General features: G+C 41.1%; 2 protein-coding genes across 2 annotated transcripts; one reads left to right on the forward strand and one right to left on the reverse strand.

Annotated features, from left to right (window-relative positions):
• Window positions 1–482: 482 nt before the first annotated feature.
• Window positions 483–21,423, forward strand: cmtm4 (CKLF-like MARVEL transmembrane domain containing 4). Its single transcript, XM_034110076.2, has 4 exons — window positions 483–1,343; window positions 8,938–9,114; window positions 16,819–16,917; window positions 17,418–21,423. Exons 1-4 carry the CDS (start codon window positions 1,158–1,160, stop codon window positions 17,580–17,582), a joined length of 627 nt encoding a protein of 208 aa, XP_033965967.1. The 5' UTR covers window positions 483–1,157; the 3' UTR covers window positions 17,583–21,423.
• Window positions 20,391–27,250, reverse strand: cmtm3 (CKLF-like MARVEL transmembrane domain containing 3). The gene is made up of 5 exons (XM_034110089.1): window positions 26,939–27,250; window positions 23,144–23,299; window positions 22,925–23,020; window positions 22,648–22,768; window positions 20,391–21,687 (listed from the first exon to the last, which is right to left on the reverse strand). The coding sequence occupies exons 1-5, from the start codon at window positions 27,053–27,055 to the stop codon at window positions 21,659–21,661; spliced, it is 519 nt and encodes a 172-aa protein (XP_033965980.1). The 5' UTR covers window positions 27,056–27,250; the 3' UTR covers window positions 20,391–21,658.

Genomic DNA, 27,250 nt, shown 5'->3' on the forward strand with positions numbered 1-27,250 from the left:
TCTAGCCCATTATCACCTACACAGCTATCAATACCACAGCCTTCCATACGAGGGCAGCGAAACACAGTTTACTTAATTTAAAATGAGATCTTTCCCTGAATTCTGAAAGTTTATTTGACATGACATCTGATAGAAATCCAGGATGTTTGCTGTCACACATCTGTTAATCAATTAATCTATTTCTTGCTAGGGCTGTTTTCTTTCATTTGGATGAAGAATACAGTAACATCTATTTAGTTTCTTATAATTTGATATTTGAGGATTTGTTTTAAAGTAACAATAGGCTTTGAAAGATAATACAGCCAACTTTTCCAGGATAATTGTAGGCATAGGCTCCTTAAAGACAGTAAAAACTCCATACTGCTTTCTGACTGCAACCCTCAGGAGAATAGACATAATTGTATCAGACCTAGCTGCAGGCGTATACTGACGGTGAGAAAGGACCAGAAGAAAAGCGGCATAGCTCCGTCCTGTCGGCGTGGTTCCGGCTGGATTCGTTTTGCAGGCTGTTAGGGAATACTTAAAACTGGCGCAGAGCCTACACAAGAATGTGCAGTTTTCAGAGGGGCGGAGACAAGCTTGCCTCGCATCCATAGTGAGGAAAGCGGCGTACAGGCAGCCTCACTGTAGGCTGCTGCAGGGACTTGCATAAGTTTACAATAGGAACACAAAGCGTCTCTCTCGGTTCTTCCCGGCCATAATGGGCGGATGTTTTTCGGTCGCTCAGACGAGTCACACGGCCCGGTAGGCATTTGTGTCCCGATGCGATGCTGCTGAACTAACCAGAATCGTACACGGTGGAGTGACACTGGGACTCGAACAAGTGACCCGCCTAACATAGTTAGAAGTGCGGCTATTTTGGAGAGACGCAACATTGTACCCAGGAGGAATCAGCGCATGGTCACATCCACGGACCCCAGCCTGGTATTTCTGCGCGTGATATTGCAGAGCACCCTCCGCGGCTGCTTCCCCGTGGGGCGGCTCTGAAAAGTGGACCGTCTGGTTTGTTTTCTCCATCCACTTCGAACCTGCATCGAACAAATTGTGCTTTGTGAAACATAACCTGCTGTCTTGACGTGGATCCAGGCGGTTTGTCAGCGTGGGGTTTTATGTGGTAATATTGCCTGTCGAGATTCCAGCTCCTGCCGACCTGCATCATGAGGACCACCGAGGATGCAGAGGGCTTTGACGGCGAGGCCTCCAACACCTCCATGATCTCCGGGGCCAGCAGCCCGTATCAGCCCACCACCGAGCCCGTCATCTCTAGGAACGTTCTGGGGGGGATAAGGTGCGACATGGAGTACCTGAAGTCATACTTTGGGATTTTAAAGGTGGTTGAAGTGGTAAGTGTGAGAACGACGCTAAATTACTGTAACATTCAAAGATGTACAGCCTCATTGAAGTTAGTAACACAAACTATGACGCACCATTGTTGGAGAACATCAACTAAGCAGCCGGCTGAAGGCACGTTGGCCATATGTTAGTGGCCACTAACATATGGCCAACGTACCTTCAGGGAAAGTACTGTTTTCCTCAAAGCAATGTCTTTAATGCAGTATGTTTTAACACTCATACTTACAGACAGTTTACCTGAAATAGTAAACTCAAAATTGTAATTCAACTCAAAGTTGCTCCACAGGTCTTGGTTTGTTAAACCTGTATCACATAACTTATAGTGGACAGTCAGGTTTCATGCTAACAGTAGCTATGACGACCCCATTACGCTTAAATATGAGCTTGAATTCTCTACGGATTACCCTTCTCGATTTAGTAACGTTTTGCACACCTTGCTAAACGTTGTTTGTTTCCGGTAGACTCTTATTCTGAAGGATGCTCATTGGCTTCAACAACATGTTTACAGTATTTCAATGGTTCCCCCCACAGTGCCTTACTAGTGATTTCATAGTGTCTGTCTCGTGATACTTTGTCTATTGTGACATAATTGTGTTTATTAGGGACTTGGCAACCTTTGGTTTGAATCTAAATCACTTCTTTATTGGAATGCATTGCTGCTATTCCAATGCTGCAAAGTCCTTAAATCATTGCTTTCCCACTCAACAATGCCCCAGTGGTAGTATTTGATTGTGTCCTGATATGAATTGCTCTTAGAAAAAACCCGGTTATCATCATTTCTGTTGGTATGTATTGGGAAAAAATAACCTATTTCCAGCGTTATATTAAACCAATACACCTAAACCAGATGTCTGAACTGGGACAAAGGCAGCAACAAAGCACAAATGAGGGCTCCCAAATCTCTGACAATTCACCAGAGGAGGAAATATCTATCGAGCCAGAGCCATTTCTCTTCTTCTGGTGCCAAAAAACGCAGACAGGCCTGCACACTCATGCACATGATGTGGGTCCACAACAGGAAAAGCCATGGAGTTGAGGAAACTAGCAATTACTTCTAACAATGTTTGTGGATAGCACAAGCAAACTAGAAGTCCAAACGGTTGGAAGATATGCTGCAGAGTTATGGCTTCTCTGCTTCACTTAAAGCTTTTGAAAATGAAAAAAATGATTTTCAGCATGTGGGCGTCTGTGTCTCCCACTGGTCCTACAGCAGAACAATCGGCCTGTTGCACACACCTGTGATGTTTACCTCTGTGTACGTGGGAGGCGAGGATAGGAAGCCATCTGTCATCAGTGTAGGAGTTTGGAGCAGGGAGAACTAGAAGATTCATATTCACAGTATTTTACCAGAGATTGATAAAATACTGTCTTTGACTTGGCTCTCCAAGAATACATTAAATATCATTCCTTTTGTTGCAGAGGCTAACTAACTACAGATGAAAACATTTAGTAATAATAAGTATAATTGTTAGAATACATGTGCACACGTGTGCTGATGCCTGCTGTATATGAACATGATGATTTATATCCTAGCATTCACGATTTTTCTAATGCAACATCAGAGATCTATGAGCCCAAAGGTATAGGGCTGGCTATATTTAAATGTTTACTTTTATTAATTTAATACCTGCATTTCAAGACTGATACATCCCAAAACATAAAAAAATGCTTTCTTCCAACCCTTTTTCATTTAACAAAATAAGTAAATAAATAACAGTCTTTATCTGATGTTATAGTACTTGCCATAATGTGACAATAGGTTCACTAACAGGCTTCCCAGTGAGCCTTTCCTTCATGTGGATAATATAATGATTGGAATCTGCTCACAATATTGCAAAAGCACTAACGCCAGTTGAAAGTAGATGCTACACTATAACACAAAAAGTTGCAGTTATATTGTATTTGCAATTTGGTACATCTAAGTTATATACAAGTGTAACACATTATCTTAGTTCTCATTACTAATCTACTGTTTGTACTTAATTTGTACTTGAACAGTTTGTTCAGGGCTGATACTGTATTTCCAGAAAAAGCTAGTCATATTATGTCCTTCACCGACAAGGACAGTACAATTGAAAGTCATCCAAGTTTACATTCAGTACCTTCGGAGAGGCCTACAACTTGGCTTGCTTCCAAACTAATAGCTTAATCAGCATTTATTTGTATCGTTCTGTCTAAAAGTGTAGCTCTGTGCTAGCTAAGGCTACACGATAATGTTGATGACAATGCAAGGCTAACTGCATTTGATGGTCTTTACATGTCTGATGTAGGTCAGTTTATGCTCTATCTGGAAACACTGCAAAGGAGGTTTTGTGTCTGTTATTCAGATCACTGTGGAAACGGAAAGTTACTCCTTGGCTGAAAAAGCAGCAGTAGTTGTGTGTTGTTAATAGATGATCCCAACAGAAATAAGTTACCTGGATGGAGTAATGATTCGCATCAATGCACACACATTGTAAATATGGAGTGATAGGGAATCCTGTTGTATGAAATACGTGTTATATATGTAAAGCTCACACAAATGCCTCTTAAACACCCCTTTGGCAATATGCACTTACTTATGAGTTTGGCACGCAATAGAGTATTATATTACCTTACACCTAGCCTTGTTGCACTAAGGAAGACCTTTGCACTGACCCATGTTTACTGAGAAATTCAGTATCCCTATGAACAGTCCAAGGTGCTTAGTGCTAATAGAGCTGTGTAGTTGCTTCTCTCCAGAGCACTAAAATGCATTTGCACATGCTTTTATAGAGCCAGTCATTCCTTGGATGAATGGACAGGCAGGCTGCTGCTGCTGCTGCTGCTGACCCCGTCCTGGTCAGAAATAACCCCCTGTAGGATGTAACCTGAGCAAGGTGTGTCAATCCTGCCAACAGGTTTGGCAATGCCTCCCTGCTGTGACTGGGTCAATAAAGACCAACTGATATTCGGCTCCTTCTCCTCGACACTAACTGGAACCTGATACCTTGTAGGCCTGACAGCACACCAGTCAAACCTTCTTTGTTTCTCAACAAGCCCCATGCCCTCAGGATGAATAACAGTTCACTCGTGATGGTATTCGAACCCACATTTTCCTATTCTAACAAGTCGTAGAACAATATGCTAAGGTGGTTTTTTTCTGGATCTGTGGATGTTGTGTAATGAAGTTACCAGATGCTCCGAAATGTCAGTGAGCACTTCCTGCTCTGAGAGAGAGAGAGAGAGGGAGAGAGAGAGGGACGCCATATGCTACTTTCTCTTCTGTTTGAAACATTACTTATTCTGAGCTTGATGGGAGACATAAAGACTACAAGAACACTGTGAATGCATGTGGGAAACATGCATGCATTGACTACACACACACACACACACACACACACACACACACACACACACACACACACACACACACACACACACACACACACACAACATACTTTCCTTATCCTCTGGGGTGAAATATAACCTGCATTCAGGCCACATTTTCCATCACATACACTGTGGGCTGCTGCTGGTATATTCTACATTTGTTGTAATTTTGTGTGCATGAGGTCCCATAGACTTGGAGTGCACCATATGCTTTAGCATATTCTTCGCAGCGACGCCTCTTTTACTCACCCTTTAGATTTATGCCCAGAACAGATGGCGTGTAAGAAGGGGATCTGAGTTCAAGAGGCCCTCTAATGCAACTAATAATGTGCATAATCCTTAAGATAAGGATTTGTGTACATGTGGGAGGAAGAGGGTTGATGTGCTGTTCATTGTGCACTTATCCATGTGCAATAAACAGGTTGTGTAGAATGTTGACATAAAATCATTACCTACAGGATTATCCGGTGTGGTGCTTTACCATCCCCTGCCTCCCCCCCAGGCGGCCTGACACCTGCTGCACAGGGACTTGGGGAAAGCAATCGGCTTACTTCAACAGACATGACCTCAACCCATGCAGCCCTCCACTCCTGTTTGGGTGTAACCTTTTTGGATGTATTACTATCTAACTACACGATCTAATGACGCTGCAGCAGCTGCACAAAATACAGCTTTTGTCTTAATGGTGGCCCGCCCAGTGGATTTGCTGTCTATTGTCTTTAGTGTATTTCTGGTAATGTTAGTGCAGGACATGTCGTGTACATGTATTACTATCTTTGGATCTTTAGGTTTCTCTGTGGCAGAGCCAGATATTTGAAAGAATGGACAAAGAGTCTGTCACAAACAGGAGAGTCCTCCACTGACAGGTCACCAGTAGCAGTCAGCACACAACAGTTTGTCTGTCAGAAACAGTACACTCTGCTCATTAAGACGGATAAATAGGGCTGTCTATTGAGCTGCTGAGAGCTCAGGGAGGGGAGGAGGGGGTTTCTGCTAATGAGGCTGTTTGGGTTTGTGCTCAAATACATTTATTCTGTGAAGCAATGAGATGCTATTAGCTGTGGGGATTCAGACAAATCTATATTGGGTTTCACAAACCATCTCATTGTTTGGATTTTAAGTCAGGATTTCAACTTTTCATAGAAACACGTATGACCAGTCTCTAAATACAAGGCACAGTATTTGCAAATCATTGCACTTCCTACATCTTCTCAATGAGAGTCCACACACACTTACACAGATCTAAGCAGTGTGACAGCTCTCATTTCATTTCCATGTCAAAAGCAGCTCAGAACAAAGCTTTGCATGGAGAGTAGATAGACCAATGCTGTGTGTGCTTGTCTGGTATGTTTGTTTGAGGCTGCGGCCCCACGAGGACGAATTCGGCCGTTTGCGTTACTGTTTAGTGTCATATAGACCGTTCGGCCACACGAGGACGACCGAATACGGCACTAAACGACTGAGGAAACGATAACGGGTCCCAAGGTGGATAGAAAGGCATACGCCACTCTCTGGGGGGTCAAACGGCTCCGTATGTGCGCCCTATCCGAACATTTTCAGATCACTGATAGTGATTGCGCAATAGCCCCGCCTCTCCCCACCTCTTCTGCTCACCTCCGCTTACCCCGCGCCAGTGCTGAAGTGTTTCGCCACCAACAACAACAACAATGGCGGATCGCAGAGTTGCTATCGTGCTCCGGACGCTATTGACCATGCTACAGTTGTTTGTGCAACATCTACAGCAATAATGATGAGGCAATAGCCCCGCCTCTCCCCACCTCTGCTGCTCACCCCCGCGTCAAAGTAAACACTGAATTCAGATTATTTATCTTTCTCTCGCGAGTGAAGTCTAATCTGACTGGACGGAGACACGCAGCTCTGCTCACCTGCAGCTCCTCCCGCTGCAGCAAAACACACACTTCAAGTCAGATCATCACCCTTAGCTATTTTAATTACCTCTCAAACTCCCTAAACTAGTTATAAATATGTTTATTTTTACTGTCGGCCAGGTCACTCATTACTGGATCAGATGCTGCATGAGACAGACACTGACGCTGTCCGAAGAGAGGGAGGAAAAAGAGAGGCTCCGCTCCGTGTATTTTATTATTATATTATATAGAGTCGTTATTCATTTGTTTTAAAGCTCAATAAATAACAAAGAAGACCTTTGACCGGCACTTTTATCATTTTGTCCGGAAGATTTAAACTTTAATACACGTTGACTGGCGAAAAACTCTGCCCGGTTCCCTCGGCCCCCACCGCGGAGAATAAACAGAAGGGCAACCATGACAACCATGCTTCTTCGCTGCTTTTGTGGAGGAAGTTACAGCGCCACGTACAGGCTCCTGCATATGTACTGCAGCTTCTCCAGCGGTTGGAGCTAAACGGAGCGGTCTCGTGTGGGCAGACACTATCCGGATAACTATTGCATGTGGACGGAAGCCATTTGCGATTGCGTTTACGTTAATCCTATGCGTTTAGCCGTTTTCGTCCCCGTGTGGCCGCAGCCTGAATCACTACTATTGTGAAGCCATTTTTGTTCGGATGAAAAACATTTCTAAGGCTTTAAAGATTATTTTTAGACTGGGCTTATGTTGGAGCCATCTATTTATGTGTGCATTTTTACAATGCATATCGTTCTGTCCTGTATGAACTTGGTTTTTGGAGTAAGGTGTTCCATTGATACATTTATTTGAAACACTTGGTGCATTGCATAGTTTTAATCCTAGTGCTGATGCTTCCCAATTCTCAGTTATTCCTCCTTCCTTTCTGTGTCATCTGACATGTTGCTTTTATACATTACTGTTGCTCTCCCCTATTCCCATGTCTGTTACCTCCCACATATAACAGCCATGTGACCATCTCTCTCAAGTCTTTTTTCTCTCACTGCCCCCTGAAATTCTTGAAATAACCTGATGGCATCCCTAAACCCATACCTGCATAATTCCCTTGACTTTGTGTCCCTGATGAAACGTAAGAAGTGTATTTCAAAGAGGTTGGAACTCTGGTTTATAGATTTGTGGGTCTTGAAGTTTTGTAAATGGAGCTTAGCTTTTGTAAATGGAGCAAAGCTGCCTGGAGTAATAGCCTTCGCATAATGTAAAAGTCCCTCACTTCAGCCCGGGGTTCTTATTCATTTTAACATAATATATACGTAAAAATGAAAACAAGCCACAATTGTATTATTATATATTCTATGGAAAAAAGTAGTAACCGAGATTGAAACCCTGCAACCTTGAATATGTCAAGTCATCAAAGCAACCTGGAGCATACAGACTTAAGTGTCAGGCTGATAGAGAAGAAGCAGTGAATGTTGTAGACTGTACATGAATGAAATGACTACAGCAGTTTATTGAAAACATTAGACTGGCTTAACAGGAATTGTAACACATACCTGTCAGATTGTTCCGTCTGTCTTTAGAGAAAGTGTGTTTCTACCAAATGATTGATGAACTTCCTCAATCTTTTGCTTTTTAGACTGTTACCAGCATTTTGTTTTTTGTATGCGGCAGTTTAAATCAGACATTACTGTAAGACTTGCTTTGCATGAAATTACTCTAATGCTAAAGGAAAGATAAACACAGATAAGACAAAAGACCAAGCAGATCTGGTCTAAACTGGTTTTAATTCAGCAGCGTCAGGTCAGTGATTAGTCTCAGTGAGTTTCTCCTGGTTCTGTTATGTCTCTGGTTTTTAGACCGCTCCAAGCCAATCGGTAATCTGTGTGTGGTTATTTTCGGGGTCTGGATGGCAAGAGGAACACCTAAATAGCAGAATTCTTCCCATACTGTGGTTTGTTGATGGCTATTGGCCGGAGGGAGGCATCTTCACAGGCTGCCAGGACTGGGACTCTTGAGATGGGCTTATGGCCTCCGGTCTATTCATAGGACAATCACTTCATCATCTGGAAACCTTGGAATTTCAGCACAAATAGACTCATAAAGTTAAAGAAAAATGGTTTGACCTACATGCTGAGGAGCACTTTTACCAAGAAGCATTTACTTAGTGACATTTTCATTATGCATTGAAGAAAATATGACATATGACCCTTTTTTTTGCCATATTGTAGTTCCGAGGATGACTTAGCTCTGACGACGATATATCCAGATACCATTAATACAAATCGATGCAAAAGGTTTGACTGATATAACAGGCATTAAGAGAGACTGACATTTAAAAAACACAATAAACAGAATACTTAACATGCCCTTCTACTTTTCTTCTTCACCTCAGGTCCTATCACTGATTGGATTCATCTGCATAGAGACTATCATGATGTGTTCTCCCTGCGGGGGGGTCTACTTCTTCGAGTTTGTCAGCTGCAGTTGCTTCGTGGTGACCGGAGTCCTCCTCCTCATCTTCTGCCTCAACCTGCACACCAAGGTGCCCCACGTCAACTGGAGCCTCACGGTAGGTACACACAGACGTGATGTGTGATAGGACCAGACTATATGACTCAGTTTAGAATAAAAGGTACTTAAAACCCCTTGTATGAGACAAAATGTCAGCCCTCTATGCCACATTGGTTTTGGACATGTGCAATATTAAACTAAGAACCTAGTATCTATTTCCGACCAAATCTAAAAAAGCTTTAATTGGACTGCTCGAGTCTTGCGTTACCTATCGGACGCAGCACAAGCTGGTTGTACCAGTAAATTGTGAAGCTTATTAGAGTATAAAACTGTTTGGGAGGGGAACAGCTTCAGTGTTACCACCAGGATGTTGCATTGTCAGCTGTAAGCAAATGTGGTGGTGGGTGTTCTCCAGCAGATACTGGTTGCCTTTCAGTATTTGCCTGCATACACACGTTGGTGTTTTCTGAGCGGCAGCCAAGTATCCTTTGCAGAAGAGAGTGGAAAAAGTGATTTTCCAGAGGCCACACAGCGTAGATTATTGTAGTATGTACGCTGTGGATGTTAAGCCAGATGTCCAAATCCAACCATAGCTATCAGATTGCTTTATGGCATCCGTGGTACAGTATTCCACCTCATACAGAAAGAGAGGTGCCTTTGGATTCTACTTTTGCCAGAAAGACATCAAATGAAAGCTTTTCACAGTCTCGGAGTGGGAGTCCATATAATCAAAAATCCTACTGTTCGTACTTTTTCTTAGACATTCTAGTAATTTTCTGCTGAGGCATTTCTCAGGTTGCCTCTGATTTTCTAATGATCTTCCTCTCATGTGATGAGCAGTCTAGAAATATGTAATTAACACATATTATTTGTAGGCAGAGGCATGTTGAGAAGTGAGTTTGGTTGTGCATCGCCTTAAGGCCCGGACACACCAATCTGACAACAAAGAACTGACACAGTCGGACCACAACAGACTGTTGTGTCGCCTCACGTCTCTGCGTCTTTGCCATGTTTCGCACTGGAGCACACCGCAAAGATTTCAGCCGACGGCCAAGAAGCACGTACGAACTGCGCATGCGTGAGTGGCAATAACTCTCCTTACCAGCAGGCGGCGGTAGTGTGTATTCGTCATTCAAAGGAGACAACAACCGGAAGACAGACTACGTATACACCGAGAGAAGAAGAACAGACAGCGTGATATAAACAAACAACAAATAGCGTGTGCGTTCCATTTTCACTCAACAGCGAGAAGCTCATGGGGCTTTCCCGAACCTGTGTCGAGAGCTGGAGTTAAATGAAATCTCAGATTTGCCTTCTTAATAGTTTGTTTGGGTCCCTCACTTCTTTTTCGCTTCTCATGCACTGATTCGCTAGCTAAACAGCCAATCAGAGTGATTTCTTTTGCCGACTGCCTTTGGCCTGAATCGGCAGGTTTTCGGCCGAAAAGGCGTCGGTACGCCTGAAAAGACCCGACGGTGCGGGACCAGTGGCGGACTGGCCATCGGGACGTTCGGGACTAATCCTGATGGGCCGGTACCGAAGTGGGCCGGTCAGGCCACTCGGCCCACTCCGATCGGGCCACTAGGTCCACCGTTTCCCCGCAGCGAGGCTCCCCCCCCGTTGACAGTTTGGGCTGGGCTGTGTGAGATTCCCGGGCTGATTTTTAGTCCCAGTCCGCCCCTGTGCAGGACACACCAATCTGAGTAGGGCGTGTCGACGTTCATCGTCGGCCTGACGCCCACCGACGCCAATAATCGGCCTGGTGTGTCCGTGCCTTTTAGACTCACAAAGGAAGTTGTTCTTCAAAGAAATTAGAATTGTCGGCCGCAGTCTGACTTATTGTTATTGCTGGAATCATGCTGTATGCACAAAGATTTTGAGTCTTTTATATTTTGTTAAAACCGAATATTTGGATGACAACAAATTCTGTGTTTACAGCACAAAAATCCCTCTGCTTTTCAGTATTATGAGCTATTTCTAACAGTCTGTGCCCTGACTCCTAACTGCTGTGTAGTTTACAAGCACAAGATGCTCAGCTCCACTCCACAGGTGTAGGTTGTGCACCACGCTGTTTATGTATATCAAGTTCAAAGCTGCTCCAATCACATCAGGCCCTTGAGAATGTCATCATGAGTAAGCATTTCAGAGTGTCAACCCTTCTGCTGCCTTCCCTTGTTTCCAAACTCAACACTGTGGACTTAGTTTAGTTTATTTAAACACTAAAGAAGACTCAAAATCCATTCAATAGGGAAACAGATTAATTACAATGTAGGAACAAAAGAGGCTTACTCAGATTCTTCCTCTATTCAAACAGGTAAAAAAAGCTTTATAACTTGTGAACAACTAAAACAAAGCGCACTTAGCAAAAAGTATATCTGTAAAGACAAAAACATCGCAAGCAAAAGTCAAAGAGAAGACAAACCGAGCATTCCTCCTCTGTGGAGTGAGTTGTTTTATAATGCAGTTAAACGTCTCAGAAGGAGGTTTTGATGGTAAAATGATGTGCTATGTGATCCCATCTCCTCCAATTCACCCTCTGATGACTTTGGCAGCTCAGAGGGGAAACCCGGTTCTGACCTCTTCTCCCGCCTCTCCAACACAGACATGAGTGCTGTCCTGGGATCTGGTTGTAAAGCCACTGGGTGACTCTTCAGGGTTTAGTTTACGTGAATGAGCTCTACTTTGCACTACATGCTAGAAGCAGGCAGATAAAGACACACCGCACAGTGAATTGTTTCCCTTATATTCACAGCCATATATTCTGGCAAAGCTGAGGGGTTTTGGGACAGAAATGGGGTGACCCTGAGGACAATAATAGAATAGTTGTATTATTCAACTGTTTGAATACTCTGCAAATTGGCCCAATATATTCTGGTTGCTTTGTTGTGGGGACAGACAGTAAATCATCCCAGTTTGGTATGAATGGCTGGTCCTGTTACATTATACACCAGGAATGTAATAAAAAGCTGCTGTCTGTATCATATCACAAAATACGTGTATGTGTATGCAATTGGTTGGATGGCATTCAGATCTCTTCATTGTTTTCTACTACCATATATGCTTTTCATCCTTATGTGTTTAGCTTTTGACATTTTATACAAAAGAATCCAAATGTTTGTGCTTAAAAAAAAATCACATTTGTACATGACATGTTATTGGAGCCCTATCTATTATTGAACCTAAAATCTGCAGTTTGTTTTAATAGCCTTTTTGTTAACATTTGGAAAATCAGCATCATAAAACGTCCATAGTTTATCACCTGGAATACTTACTGAAATAATAATCTGCTGGATGCGTCCACACACAGGCATGAAAAAAATCTTGAAAAATCTTGATGCTGGGCGTGTCTGAAGCTTGGCGATTTTTTTGCGGCCAACAACCAATCACATGAATCTCCCGCCCCCGACATACAAAGCAATAGCAATGTTAAAATGTAAACTGGATATAAACTCCAGTTTCACCCACTGTCTCTGCCTCCTCCCTCCATGCCTGGTTCCTCCAGTTTGTATCCCGGTAAATAGTTCTGGTCGTAAAGAACCGGGTGATTTGCTACTGTAATTTCTCGTTTGGAATATGAGGAAATGAACTGCGGTCTGGCTCTCCCAGCTTGCACGCGTTTTGATTGGCTAGCGCTTGTACTGGCGGGATTTGCATAAATGGGATTTGATTGGCTGATGCCAGCTTCGAAAGCATCAAAAGTTGAACATTGCTCAACTTTTGATGCTCACGGCCCCTACACACAGCGGCGTGCGTTGCCGCTTGGCGGTGGGCGTGTCTTGAGCTTGGGGAGTCAACGCGACCAACAACCAATCACATGAATATCCCGCCCCGGACATACAAAGCAAAGCATTCATGCTACATCCATGCTGGCTAAATATACTGTCTATGCTTGCTAGCTGTCCATTCAAACGAAGTACACTGGATATAAACTCCCCAAACAAGCGAAAACCTACCAGTTTCACCCACTGTCTCTGCCACCTCCCCCCCATGCCTGGCTCCTCCGGTTTGTATCCCTGTATGTAAAGAGGGACTGGTCATAGAGTACCGGGTGATTCCCTACCGCCACGATAATTTTCTCCTCCATTTTTTGACATATGGGAAATAACTGCGGTCTGGCTCTCCCAAAATACACGCGGTTTGATTGGCTAGTGCTTGTACTGTCAGATTTGCATACGCGGGATTTGATTGGCTGACGCCTCCGTCGAGGCGGCAAAAGTAGAACATTGCTCTACTTTTGCAGCGAGCACCGCGAGAGAAGCTACGCTTTGCTCCCACAATGCAGTTCGGCGAATCGTGACGTCACCCCATTCAAAGTGAATGGGCAGAAGCGTTGAAGCGGCAACACACGCCGCCGTGTGTAGGGGCCGTCACGATGCTTGCAAAGCCATGCTCCGCTCCCCACAATGCAATTCGTCGAAGATTCAAAATCTTCTACGTCACCCCATTCAAGTGAATGGGCGAAGCTTTGAAAGATTTTTTTCATGCCTGTGTGTGGACGGGCCGTTACGGTACGTCCACACAGCAGCTTTAGACGAATCTTCCACCGCTTCCAACGCTTCTCTGCCCATTGACTTTGAATGGGGATGACGTCACTTTGCCTCGCTTTTCGCCGAACTGCATTGTGGGGAAGCGAAGATTTCCAGGATTTCCAGGATTCAAAAGTTGAGCAATGTTCAACTTTTGAAGCTGAGCTGGAAGCGTCAGCCAATCAAATCACGTTTATGCAAATCTGACAGTAGAAGCGCTAGCCAATCAAACCGCGTGTAAGCAGGGAGAACCAGACCGCAGTTCATTTCCTCATATTCCAAACGAGAAATTACGGTAGCAAATCACCCGGTTCTTTACGACCAGAACTATTAACGGGATACAAACCGGAGGAACCAGGCATGGAGGGAGGTGGCAGAGACACTGGGTGAAACTGGTAGGTTTTCGCCTGTTTGGGGAGTTTATATATATATTTATATTGCTCGCATAAAATCCCCGGGGTTTTTTGCTTTGTATGTCGGGGGCGGGAGATTCATGTGATTGGTTGTTGGTCGCATTGCTCGCAAAAAATCCCCAAGCTTTCAGACACGCCCAGCTCCAAGATTTTCAAGATTTTTTAAAAGCTGCTGTGTGGACGTACCGAGCTGAGCCAAAATCAGAAGCAATATTGTGTGATTTCTAAACTGATTTATGGGTGTATTATATTTGTTTATATTCAACCAATGTATTAGTAGTCATTGAAATCCTTACTACACACACATAACGGTACCAAAACATCCCTTTAGTTCTGCTTAATGCTTAGGATTCCTGATGGGTTCCAACATAAGTTACCTTGTGAACTTAAAGCCTGTACCTGCAGTATGCATGTGTATTTTAATCCAGCTTTTTTACTCTTTGTTATTCTGCCGGTTATGATCTACACCCCCCTGCTGAATTTGTGCACATAGCTGAGATTTGTGGTTATTATTAGCCGTAGTAATTAATCTATCATCAGTTCAGACCGGAGAGCACTTTGCTCATGTTGTATTTACTTTACCTAAAAGCTGAATCCATTAAAAGCTTTCTGGGTTTTGACCTCTGAACTTTGCCACCCAGGCAGACAAAAGACATGAAATAGTTCCCTGATATCTTTATTTGTCTTTCAAAAATAATCAGTCAGGCGTGGATGAGAAAGCCTGAGAGACGATTTATTTTTGCATGAAGCTTTCAGGCCCTGCGGGACTTGATGCGGAATAGATTTCATAATTAATGCTCTGCTCGTCCTCTAGGGTTCCCATGGTTCCGGTCCAATGAATATTCCCAGCTTCTATCTTGAAAGCAAAACATGAACATAGACGCACGTATAGGAATATTGAACATATATATATATAGTATATAGCATATATATAGAAGCACCCCTTCTTCTGTAGAAACCTGATATAGTGGAAAATCCAATTATCACTCGTTTCTGTAGGGGATCTCCTTAAAGATAACTATCAAAAAGACTATTTGTGACACAGATCTACTGTATGTTTAACACACCTACAAAAATTTTTTATGATTTATGTCGCGAAAAAATTAATTGGATGTGCGCATGCCCTCTTGTTTTAAAATAAGCAACGTTTTAGTTTTTTTACAGTTTTTTAGGTTCAAGATAACATAATTAGCTATGGTTCACTGAGGATATTAAGTAAGTGCCTCCTAAAACATGTCACACCTCTCCTTGTTAGTATAGTGGGCCGGTTCTCCTCTTGTCACGCAACATTTATTTTGGAGCCAGCTCTAGCTCAGTCCAAAGGGGCTTTGGAAAAACTTCAAATGCAACTAATATTTTAAAGCATACTAGTTGGTGCAATGCTTTGAATGTTAGCAGACATACAGATGATAAAGCAATGACCGGGCCAATAGTAAGCCAGAGAGCCAGTGGTTTTGGTTGTGTTATTTAAGGTTTTACGGAGTGCCGGTTTGGTTGAATTGTGGAATTTGGGAAATGAGTGAAGCGGAGAGGCTGAGGGTCAACTGAAGGGACTGAACTGACTGCCTATTGGGAACAAATTGGATCCCGCTTTTCTGCACAAGAAAGCGGGACAGTTGAACATGAGCAGCATTTCCTGTTTAACCAGTTGGGAGAGATAGATAGGAGTGTTTGTTAGTATTGTCGTCAATGTTTGTGTAGTGTGTGCATGTGACTGTGTGCGCGTATGTGTGTGTATGGAGGGTGGAGTTTTTTTATTGTGAGATTATAGTATAACACTGGTGTACATTGGCTGTTCCAGTTAGCATGAGATGTTATGGTTTTCATCTTAATGTGTTACTGATTAAACCACACATAGCTGCAATGGGTTCTGCCCTGCTGAGTTGTCTGTCTGTGTATCTGTGTCAGTGTGTGTGTCTGTGGCCATTGTAAGGGCGCTGTGTGTCCTATGAGACACCACGTCTGCAATAATCACAATCATGCATCTGATCACGAGGGCCGAGCCCCAGTCAGGCTCATTATTAACCCTTCCCTAACAGCCTGTCCTGCAGTACAAACATCAAAGGGAAGTGTCTCTTTCATTCTCCTTCCCATGTGTAAAAGGTGGGGGATGGAGCCAGTTACATGTCTGTCGTGTGTAGTAATATGAGGTGCTAGGTGACATTTAAGTATACATGTATGCTGTTGGCTTCTTTGCCCTCCTGCAGTTTAAGACTTTTGGTGAAGCAGCAGTTTGGATATTTATAAGAGTGTGAGCAAGCAGTTTGTTCAACATGTTAAAACATCATCCAGGATGTCCTACCTGTCCGACTTGTTCTTGAAATGTATAATTGGTTATAACCAACGCCCTCATATATTGAAAAGAGAAAGTCTAAAATGATGCGTTGGTATCAGCATCGATGGAGCTCTATTGCATTTGTTTACTGAATGAATTGTGTAATATTTTTCAAATAGCACTTTGATGTGCTTTGGGGTAAAAAACATTTGAAAATGTAAAAGGCAGGCGTTTATAACATTGTCACTGAGTGCTATAGATGCATTACATTAAAGTGTAATTCTACACCTGCTGTATGAATTCCCTTTTTGTGAATTTCTGAATTTACATATGATATATACTTTATGTGGAGCTGAGCATTGAACATCAACCCTTTTCAGCATTTGACCAAATGTATTTAAAACAAGTAGTGAAAACTGGCATCATAAATGACTCTGCATCAGCAGCTACCCTTAAGAAACCCTTTGAGCTTCATCCTGTAAAAAATACTTGTGATGCCCACTTGAAGTCTAATCTTATCTTTTATTTATCTGTGTGTCTTTCTGTAGGACCTGGTTAACACAGCGGCCAGCACCTTCTTCTTCTTCTTGTCCTCTCTCGTGTTGGCCTGCATCAACCACAACACTGGAGCTGAAATAGCAGCTGTGGTGAGTATTCACAACCCTCCTCTATTTCCACGTTATTCAGATGCATGGAAAACATCTTTACAAACCTCCATCTTCAGTCATCTAGCTTCCTATCAAGGCAAATCTATACAGGTTGATTTTAAAACTGTCAGCTTAGATTTGAGCAAATGTCTTACTTATTTCATTTAACTCATGGGTGTGTTAGCAGAGGAGACTGACCAGATTATTGAACCATCTGCTGCTGGGTAGCTCTAGCTGATCTGAGTCACATGCTATAGGTTTAGTGTGCAGAAAGCTGCCAAAATAAACCTGGATCAAGACCATGTCTGCATTTGTATTATATATATCATGAACTATATAATATGTAAGCTTTTAGGTCTGTACAATTTATCAAGTCTGTCAGATGTAACTTCTTCAGTCTAATTAAAGAACCTGTGTGGCCATGCTAGCTTAGGTTAGCTCTTTGCTTCCCATTTAATTCTGACATTGTTATTATACTTCCATTTTCCACTTGTATGCAGATCTTCGGCTTCCTGGTGACAGGTGTGTACGGAGTCAACTCCTTCCTGGCGGTACGGAGGTGGCGCCGGGGCAATGGTTGTCAGGGGGCGGCTCAGACCAGCGAGTACATGCGAGCACGCACGGCGTCTCGTGGAGAAATGGAGGCCAGACCCGAGCTGGCATGAAAGCAGGCAGAGAATCAGACGGACTAAAGGAAAGACACACTACCAGCACCAGACTGAGATGGAGTCTGTCTTCAGATCAGCATTTCATTCAAGTGTCCAGTGGAAGGGCATCTCCAGCTCACCACATGCTTTTGACTTCTCATCAAGTGTTCATTTCAAATCCACAGATGAGCTCTATGGTTTGGTTCATCAGGCCTCCGGGCTTCAGTGACACATACAGACTCTAAAGTAAAGAGCTCCAGTCAGAAAGAAGGTATTCTCTGTCAAACTTTTCATCCTCATGTTTTTCCAAGTCAGCATGAAGGATGACTCCAACGAAGAGCCAAAACTAAAAATGTCTGACTACACTCCAATGCGCACTAACTCCTGTTCTGGCGTAGGTGTTGACTTTTTAGAAGGTTTTGTGTTTCACTGTGAATGAAGTTAAAGAAGGTCAGCTTTTTGTACAGTTTGCTTATTTTGCGCCGATGTCTGTGGTAATAAATGTAGCCGTGGATCCAGGACCTGCAGCATATAGTAACCTGCTCCACGACAGAGGCACCATGACATTTACTGTTATCTCTCAGATACTGACTTCAGCCTTTGGTTATCAAGGCTGACATTAGATATTTGAATGTTAAGATTACACATGCTGTGTGTGTTTCTCCTTTGTCTACACTAACTTTACGAATGCCTCTAACACCGGACCTCTAGCTGCTTTGAATATCTCTGCTGCCAACACGTAAACAGTAACAGTACAGCGCCACTCTTAACTGCAATAAAGACAGCAGTGAAACAGATTCAACACACATTCATCCGATGGGATTGACACAATAATGAGACCAAACTAAAAATCCTTCATTTCATCTTCCTTATCTCAGGTTGTGGTAACCATCAAAAAGATATTCACACTAGCATTCCTAACATTTTAATTTCAAGGTCTGTGTTGGGTCAACATTGTGAGGCAGGATTAGGTTGTATCAGGTGATCATAAGGTAATTGGTATCTTGTGACTTTTGCACATATCTATGGCTTCAGGCTACACGTGTGTTGATGGTACATCAGTGACAGTAATTGAGTTGGTGACCTGGTCAGGATCAAAGCCTCTAGACTGAATCTCAGGTATTGACACCCTCCTTCCATCTTGAGTCTAAAAAAAGGATTTGAAATTGAATCACAGGTTGCCTCGTTCTGATCTGCATTTCTTTATGCCATTAAAACCACAAGTTATGATATGACTGTCATAGAGAATACCATTTTAGTGAAACTTTAATGATTTTTTTTAAATGGAAGAGTCAAGTGAAGGATGCAAATACGGTACTTTTAACATAATTGTAAAAGCTTTCACTCTGTTTGGTAGAATAAATGTATCTGCAGAATATTATCACACTTCGTATAATGAAAATATGTATAACTCCACAATGCAGTTGTCATGAAGCTCTATACATGCAGAGCCCGAAACATATTTGCTATTCCTTAAATGCTTTTTCTGTTTGACCAGTTGACTAACAGGAGGATACATCTTGGAAAATTAAATGCTTTTTAAAATGAAGAAAGAAATTAACCTAATTCTTGGCTTCTTGATGCTTTGATATTACACTATAGTCCCACATGTGTGTTGTATTTGTTGTTTGAGACCTCTTTAAAGTCTTCTAAGTCTCTAGATTGACTCTATGGCTCCATCTCCTGGTGGTCTTCTAAAATGCACTCCGTGTTGCTGTACAGCCTGATACCCTCACTGGTTTGTGTTCATAAGAAGAGAAGCAGATGTGTGTTTGACTGGGGGTAAACATTTGAAATATAAACTGTAAGACTTCTTAAATAGCTTAAAAGGTTCACACTATTCAGAGAGCTATTAGCCTTAATCGTGTTTTTAGTCAATTATATTATAAACAACAGCTTTTTTCCTGGTTTAGTGACTGAAGTACTTTTCTGAACAGACATGGATTTGTTTCTGAGTGATGTAAACATATTTACATTTAGTAACACAATCACTATTCTATTTGATAATATAAATTGACCATTTTATCCATTAAAACTCAATATTGCAGCTCTATTTAGAACGCTATGCTGTATTAGGATTTTACATATTTTTTATTTATGGGAAAGAGAAGAAATGCTTTCCACAAGTTTCCAGGTGCTTTAAACCGTGAATGATCATTATGATTGTTAGAATGAAATTGGAGGTGAAGCGCTCTTTTGTTTCCTTTTAATCCTGTGTGCTTTGGTTTCAATAACGTCTGTCCTTTACAGCATGGAGCCCAACTTGTACTTGCTATTTGCAGTAGCTGTATTTTTGTATTTAAACATTCACAAAAGGCTTCACATCAGTTTACAGTGACAATTGAAATAAAGTGATTTGGACATTATTGAAAATAGCTCACTTTTTCATTCCAACATGTTTTGCACAAAAGGGAATAACAATAAAAAACAAACTTTAGCTGACAAACAATAGTTCAGTAAGGGGCCTCTTTTATATAACGATGCAGTGTTCCTTCGAATAACGAGATCATTATCCTTTATTTTGTATGCACAGCAAATGGCTATGGTTTAATTCAGTTGCTGTCTTGTGAAAACCGGGCATCTCCAGATTTAGTGATGTTACATTTTACAAGATAACACATTCTTTGACTTCTTATGATAAATAAATCATTCGAAACCCCATTGAAAATGTCAATTATCAAAAAGTTGACACTGTTGTTGTGAGCTTGTGAAAATGTGGAGTTTTGGAGATTAATTGTTTATATCTTTATTTAGGATAGTGAAGATAATCGCCGGTTCAGTTCTCACTGCAAATGTGTTTACAGTAAATGGTACAACAGTAAACAATTGATTGCAACTTTAGAATATCTTTATTGAGCCAATTTCGCTCAACAGTTAGAATTCCTCAGGGAAGTGAAAAGCCTCTGATTCATCTGCTTTAAATTCACAGTGCTGTTAATAACACTAGTGCAGTGCAGTGTATAATACATATCAGTCACTGTGGCTTTTAGTGCATCTAATTCTTCAGTAATGTTTCTGGAAAAACTGAAAAATCAGACTTGCAAGCAAAAAAAATAAATGCACAACCAACATAAGAAAATATGCTTTCGATACAAACAAAAACAAATCACATATTAAACAATTCAACAAAATAATAATGCATGAAGTGTCATTTACACACACAGGTTGTACGAAGCACATACAGTAGACAAACGGAAACATTAGAGCAGAGCGTCTTTTGAACAGGTTTGAAAATGTGTTTATAGCTTTCATTCATGGCAACTCTAAACAAAAGTTGTGGGACATGTAAACCACATAATTACCCAGAAAGAAGAGCTTATGCAGTACACGCCATCGTTTTATCGTTTTTAAAGAAGATAAGCAAACTTTTTCTTCAATTTATAGAAAATGCACTCTGTTAAAAATTTGACAGAGGTTGTAACCAGCCAGCCTCAAACCAATTGTTTCTTCTTTATACTGTACATATGTGTTTTTATAGCAATACTGCAAATGTATAAATGATGATAATACTGCACTTACCTTCTTCACTATTAGTATTCATAAACATTGATTCACTAAGGACAGCAATTTAGTGTTGTTGGATACAGTATGTCTGTAAATAGGGACACTGTAAATACCTAAAAGTCAATACTAACTGATATTGCAGATTAAGACGTATGCTTCTACATGCAGATTGTACAAAAGGCTCTTGAAACTCAGTATCTTCAAACTATTTCACAGCTTAATGATTATTTAAGTATCAGGTATTTTTTTCTAAATCGTCTAAGACACTATAGGTTTGTGTTAATGCATGGAACACAACATGTAATGAACAGTAAATTAGTCATTAAAAAAAAAACACAGATTTGACACATCAGTTTAGACATTTTCTGAATTTGTGGACCTGATTAATGTGTGAAATACATTTCCACCTGTGAACGCTCAACAGGAGAATTCAAAGTGGGAAGAAGAGAGAGTCCGTTCACCTCACAGAAGACCAACTACTTTCTGGAGAAAGTCCCCAATCCACCAATTCATTCACTTAGCTGACAATCAATGTGACCCTTATGTGACGATCGAACATGCTGGTGAAGACCTGCTGGTGGTCCTTGTGCTCAGTCCGAGTCAGAGTCTGAAAACTCACCTAGAAAAAAAATGCAAACAACAGATTAGGTATCTGGATTGGTGTGTACCAGGTACATTAATATTTAACTTTAATGCCAGAAAATAACAAGTAATTGAACAATATGGTGCACTTGAAGACATGCATACATGTTGGAGGACATCATGGATTTAAGTATCTGACGTTGAGTTATGATGTCGCAGAATCTATGGCTTCTACTTTAATGAAACTACAGAACAAGCCCAAACTTTGAAAGATACAACAACTCTGTTTGTTAAAGTGCTGGTTCACCCCATAGACTGTATGGGTCACCATCATCACATAAAGCATCTTCACACCCCTCTAGATGTATCACTAGTTAGTTAGTTCGATTTTTTTTTAGAAAAGGTTTAAAAAGTTATTCTCTAAAAACTTGCACTAACACAGCAAAGTAAATGAGGTGAAAGGTTCTCATTTATTGCATCACAAATACAATTGAAAAATAACTAAAGTATCTTTCTCTATCGTTCTTTGATCTATCAACATCAAAGTTAAGGAGGCACATTCAAGCAAGCAAAAAGGGTTGTCTCGAATATTAAAGCGGTCTGATGCAAGTTGTGAACTTGCGTCAGCCAAAAACAGGGAACCAAAGGAAGTGGCTGAAGCACTAACCCTTAAATATCATGTCTAAATTGATACTGTCATACACATGAAACAACTCGGCTCAGTCATTGTATGTGCACTGGCAAAATCGGCCCCAATAAGTCAACCGTACAACTTTAAATGGTGGATTGATAAAAAATAAAACACAGCAGTTAAAGCAAACACATTTTAGTTTAAGAAATGTGGATTTTGTTTACATTTAACAAAACATACTGCGCAATAAATCATATCTTAAAGGCCTATACTAAGTAATGTTTATTTTAATAAATAGAGTATATTTATTTAAAATCAAATAGTCTTATTTGTCTGATTTAAATCAGATTGTCCTTTGGGTATTACCTTGCTGTCTCGATGGCTCCTCGTTGGTCTCCCCTCCTCCTTGCTTCAGGAAAGTGGCCAGCTCATTAAAAATGAGATAAAAATCTAAAGCAAAGACGATGGTGGCAATGAACCCAAATATCTGTGAAAAGAAAGGCATTTGATATCAATACAGGGAAAAATTACTGGTGCGACAAAAACTGAATTATTCAACAACGATTTAAAGAGTTGTATGTACTTAACAATACATAAACAATGGAGTTGTAGGCTATAATCAGAGATAAAAAGGAGAATTTACCCCAGCAGCCTTAGAGGCAGCGTCCACATATTTGGATACTGACATTATGGAGATGATGAAGAAAATAATGGAGGCAGTCACACATCTCAAGAAATCCTTTAAGAAAAGAAAGAAATAACATGTTTTAGAGGAAAATCGTAACTTTTTTAAACATTTCTTTGTTTTCTCATGTACAAGATCATGAGTATCACTGTTAAGTTATGGTAAAAGTGCTCTTACCATAAGAGGCCAGAGGAAGCCTTTAAACCTCTCATTGAATTTGATGGAGTAGGCGAACAACAAGAAGAGAGCAGTGAGGAACTCCAGCAGCGGAAATGTCACAAAGGCTGCTGCTGTGGATGCCGCGAAACAGATAAATGAAACAAAGGACAGCGCCTGAAAGACAAATAAAAGAGAAGTAAGTGCAACATGTACAGCAAGTTTGGATCAATGAGGAGTTAATGACTCATGCCTCAAACAAAGAAATAAAACATGTGTTTTCTTCTGTGATTGAAGACAACTAGAGTTATTGAGGAAGGGACATATCCCCCTGTCTTGAGTTTATGTTAATTCCACATACATACGGTAAATACAAAGTATTTATTTCACAGTAAAGTATTTAATTTTGCATTCTGATTATCTTATTCTATTTTATATGTAAATGTTTTTGTTCATCCTGCAACTTGCCACCATTTGTATTTCACTATGTTATGTGTTTTTGTTTCACCCGGAGGAGCTGTCTCAATATTTGTATTGCTAAAACGACACAGTAGCTTTTATGCATATAACAAATAAAGCTTTTGAATCCTTTAACCAATTTATTTATTTCATTTCAAACCTTTATTTAACCAGGTGAATCCCATTGAGATCATTGATCTCTTTTTCACGGGAGACCTGCAGCAGTTAGGTTACACAAAGACAGAAAACAACAGAAAAACAAAAAGGACATCATACAACATAGTTACAGGGTTACAATTGACATACCTAACGACGTACCAACAGTATCAGATTGCATAGCATCTATCCAAGCTTTAAAAACATGCAGTGGAACCAAATTGCTCAGTTTCCATTATGTTTGCATACTGTTCCAAGCAAGAGGAGCTGCGCTGGAACCAAAAGGCACATTTACATTTTCGACCCAACAGATAAATACATTTACTCTTTTATGATCTGCTCCCTAAGATCATGTTACCCTGCCCTGCATCTGTGAGTCTGTGTGAGTTACAGCTTCAGGCCCACTTCCTGTTTACAGATGATACAGCTGTTAAGAGCTGTAAAAAACAACGTTTATTCACTCAGGCCTAGTCGTTCTCTCTCACACACATTTGTGCAAGCACCCACAAACACAGAGCTGTTACTGAAAGAGGACGTTCAAACGGGCTCTGTGCAACAAGTAGTTCAAATGTATGTAAATGAGCCTGCACTGTGTTTGACGCTCTCTATTAGGAGTGCTGAACAGATCATATCCAGACACTGTAATCTTAGACAGGCCCAGCCATCTTGTCTTTGTCTCAGTCCTCCTACCCTGGCCTGAGGTTAGGAACTCCCCCTGCCTGAACCCACTGCTGCAGCTGCTATTACTTAAAAATGCTGCAACTAAGCAGTATGCTGTCAGGGATATATAATATTTCTCGGTAATCAGACACATAACAGCTTCAGGAAGCTTTTATTCTCGTTTTTCAGTAGATCCTCAGGTATTGTTTGCTCAAAGAGAATAAAGTATATGTTGGAATGACTGAGCAACAGCACAGGATGAGCTTGTGTAATCTTGACAATTTGTTGCATCCTCTGGCAAAAAAGAAAGGAAAACACATCACATCAGTGAGACAATAATGTTTCCTTTTGTTTCGAGTCCAGAGAATAACACTGGTCTAGGGCTGAAAGATAATTGTTGATAATTGTTTAATCGTCTACTCATTTGCTTATAAATCCATACCAAAAGCTATGTGCTTTGAAATTAGGTCCGATGTGAGGGAGCTTGTTTTGAAAGCTTTGCCCTTAAAAGGTTTGCGATGAGTCAACTGCGCAGGTATTAAAGGTGTAGTGAAACCTGTGAGTGCATGAGTGTTAAACACCTAAATACATTATAAGTTCTGAGGGCCAGAAAATGGCATACTGAGCGAAGAATTCTGACAATCCAGTTTATACCACCTAGGGAGACAGCACAACTTTAACACACCATGCACGCGTATTAACAGCCTGTTTGCATTATGGAAATGTTTCAAATGTTACAAAAATCTGCTTTTTTCAAGCGCATATACAACCTGTGTTTCTTATTGGGCCTGTTGCTGGCAAAGACTGAAGCCTAATGAGGAATACACAGTGCTCTGACACATTGTGTATAATAAGGTATGCTCAGCAGAATATGTGTCTGACTAATACTCCCAGGAAGGGAAAAGCTACAGCCTGCGTTCATTTTACTGTACAACTGCATACTTAATGAAATAAACAACAGCTTCCCAGCATTGAGTTTGAACTCACACAGTGCACATGGCACAGTACAGTAAATAACATAATAATATCAACAGAAAAAATACCATTGATAAACACATACAACAACAACGACATACACAGATTAATCAAATGAATTCCGTGTTCTAATGTTCTACAAACCAATACAAGTTGAGTTTCTGAATGCATCAGTTAGGATTGTAGAGGGAATAACAGCATAATAAATACAAAATAAAAAAACATCTCTCATTACATATATTGGTATCAATGCAGGATTTAGGACATTTGTCTTTGCCCTCACTCATAGATAATGATGAGGCTTATTTTTTTCGGCTGGCAACGAACACTTGAACAACATTTAATGCAATTTGCAGCGTCAGTTTCTTCTGTAACAATTTGTTGCAGTTAGGGTTGGGAGATACCATGAGACAAAATGTTCTACCATACTGTTATACTGGAGTAGCTCTCCTTTTACCATCTCTGACTGTACTACATCTGTGTGGGCAATGTTAAGAATCTAGTAGCATCAAGGTTTTATGGCAAGGTTGGGTTGTTATTTGCTTTTGTTGACATTGTAAGCTCCTTTTTACTTGTCCATTGTTTAATTTACTGAATTAGCCTAAATGTAACACTATTATTGTTTAAAGCTATTCTTGCAATGCAATAAACAACAGATCAAGACTTAAAAGTACATAGGGAGTGATTCACATAAAAAAGCGTGTTTCTAAAAGTGTGTCTTTAGATTTGAAAGAGAAGTGTATCCATTCTGTGGATCTTCCTGTGGCCTTTTAGTTAAGCTATGCAGAAACATTTTAGCCTCAGGATGAAGATCACAGTCACATTGCTGAGTGGCAGTAAAGAGACTGCATTGTGTGTGTGAGAGAGTGCAAGGGGCTGCTGAGCTCTGCATGCACACACAGTAAGGACTGTGCTCCAGGCTACATGTTATGGCAACAGACCAAAGGATGTGACTGAGAGGAAGATGACTGCATGCTCTCTCACATGACACAAATCTGAGAGTTCATAGCAGTAACAAGCAATAAGACATCCACCCCCCACCACTATCAAACACGAGTAGCTACAGTCAGTTCCTGCTTTGTTCAAAAGCATTTGAAAAGTCATTGAAAAAGCAATTCGGAAGTTGTTTTTATTAGCTGATTAAATGTATTAAACAAACAGTCTTAAAAATGTGTATACTGTTATCTAGCTTGATCCCTAGCAGCACATGATGGCTATTTTCAATGGAGAAGATGGTTACAGTGATCTTCAGTGTCTCCATAATCCATAGAAAACTGTATTCCAACTTTCCGAAGTGTCCCTCAAAGTTGCTCACTATTCTTCCCTTTAGAAACCCTGAGACGAAAACCGACTCACCCATATTCAAAATGAGAGTTAAATAGTCCGTTAAAGTTATTTCCAAATTAGTTACATTAATGCATTAATGCAACACATTGTCATGGCTGCCATATCTCTTACAAAAGAGAAAATACAACTAACTAGCGATTTGACTTTTGGGCCCGTTTGGCGAAGGCATTGCACAGTAATAATATCAGTGGTTTCAGATCGCTCTGGTCCATTTCTTACCACTTCAGCAATAAGCAGCATTCCTTTCCTTGAGGAGGCGAACTCTTTGGTCGGGAGGACCGACAGCAGGACAGTCTGGCGCGGGTGAGTCGAGCTGGGAGTCTCGATGTCCCCCATGGTTGGATAAAAAGAGATATCAACTCTCCTCAACAGTCAGAGAGTTCAAACTAACCCGCAATGTAACGGATCAAAAGCTAAAGAAAATATATGTGGAGGCGTGAGGCTTCTCGGAGGTGGAAACGGAAACAATGACATCGCGGAAACGCAGCGCGAGTTCCCAACAAGCGCAACATCTGCTTTCTCCAGATGTGA

This window comes from Pseudochaenichthys georgianus, chromosome 3, assembly GCF_902827115.2.
Source record: "Pseudochaenichthys georgianus chromosome 3, fPseGeo1.2, whole genome shotgun sequence".
Lineage (NCBI taxonomy): Eukaryota > Metazoa > Chordata > Actinopteri > Perciformes > Channichthyidae > Pseudochaenichthys > Pseudochaenichthys georgianus.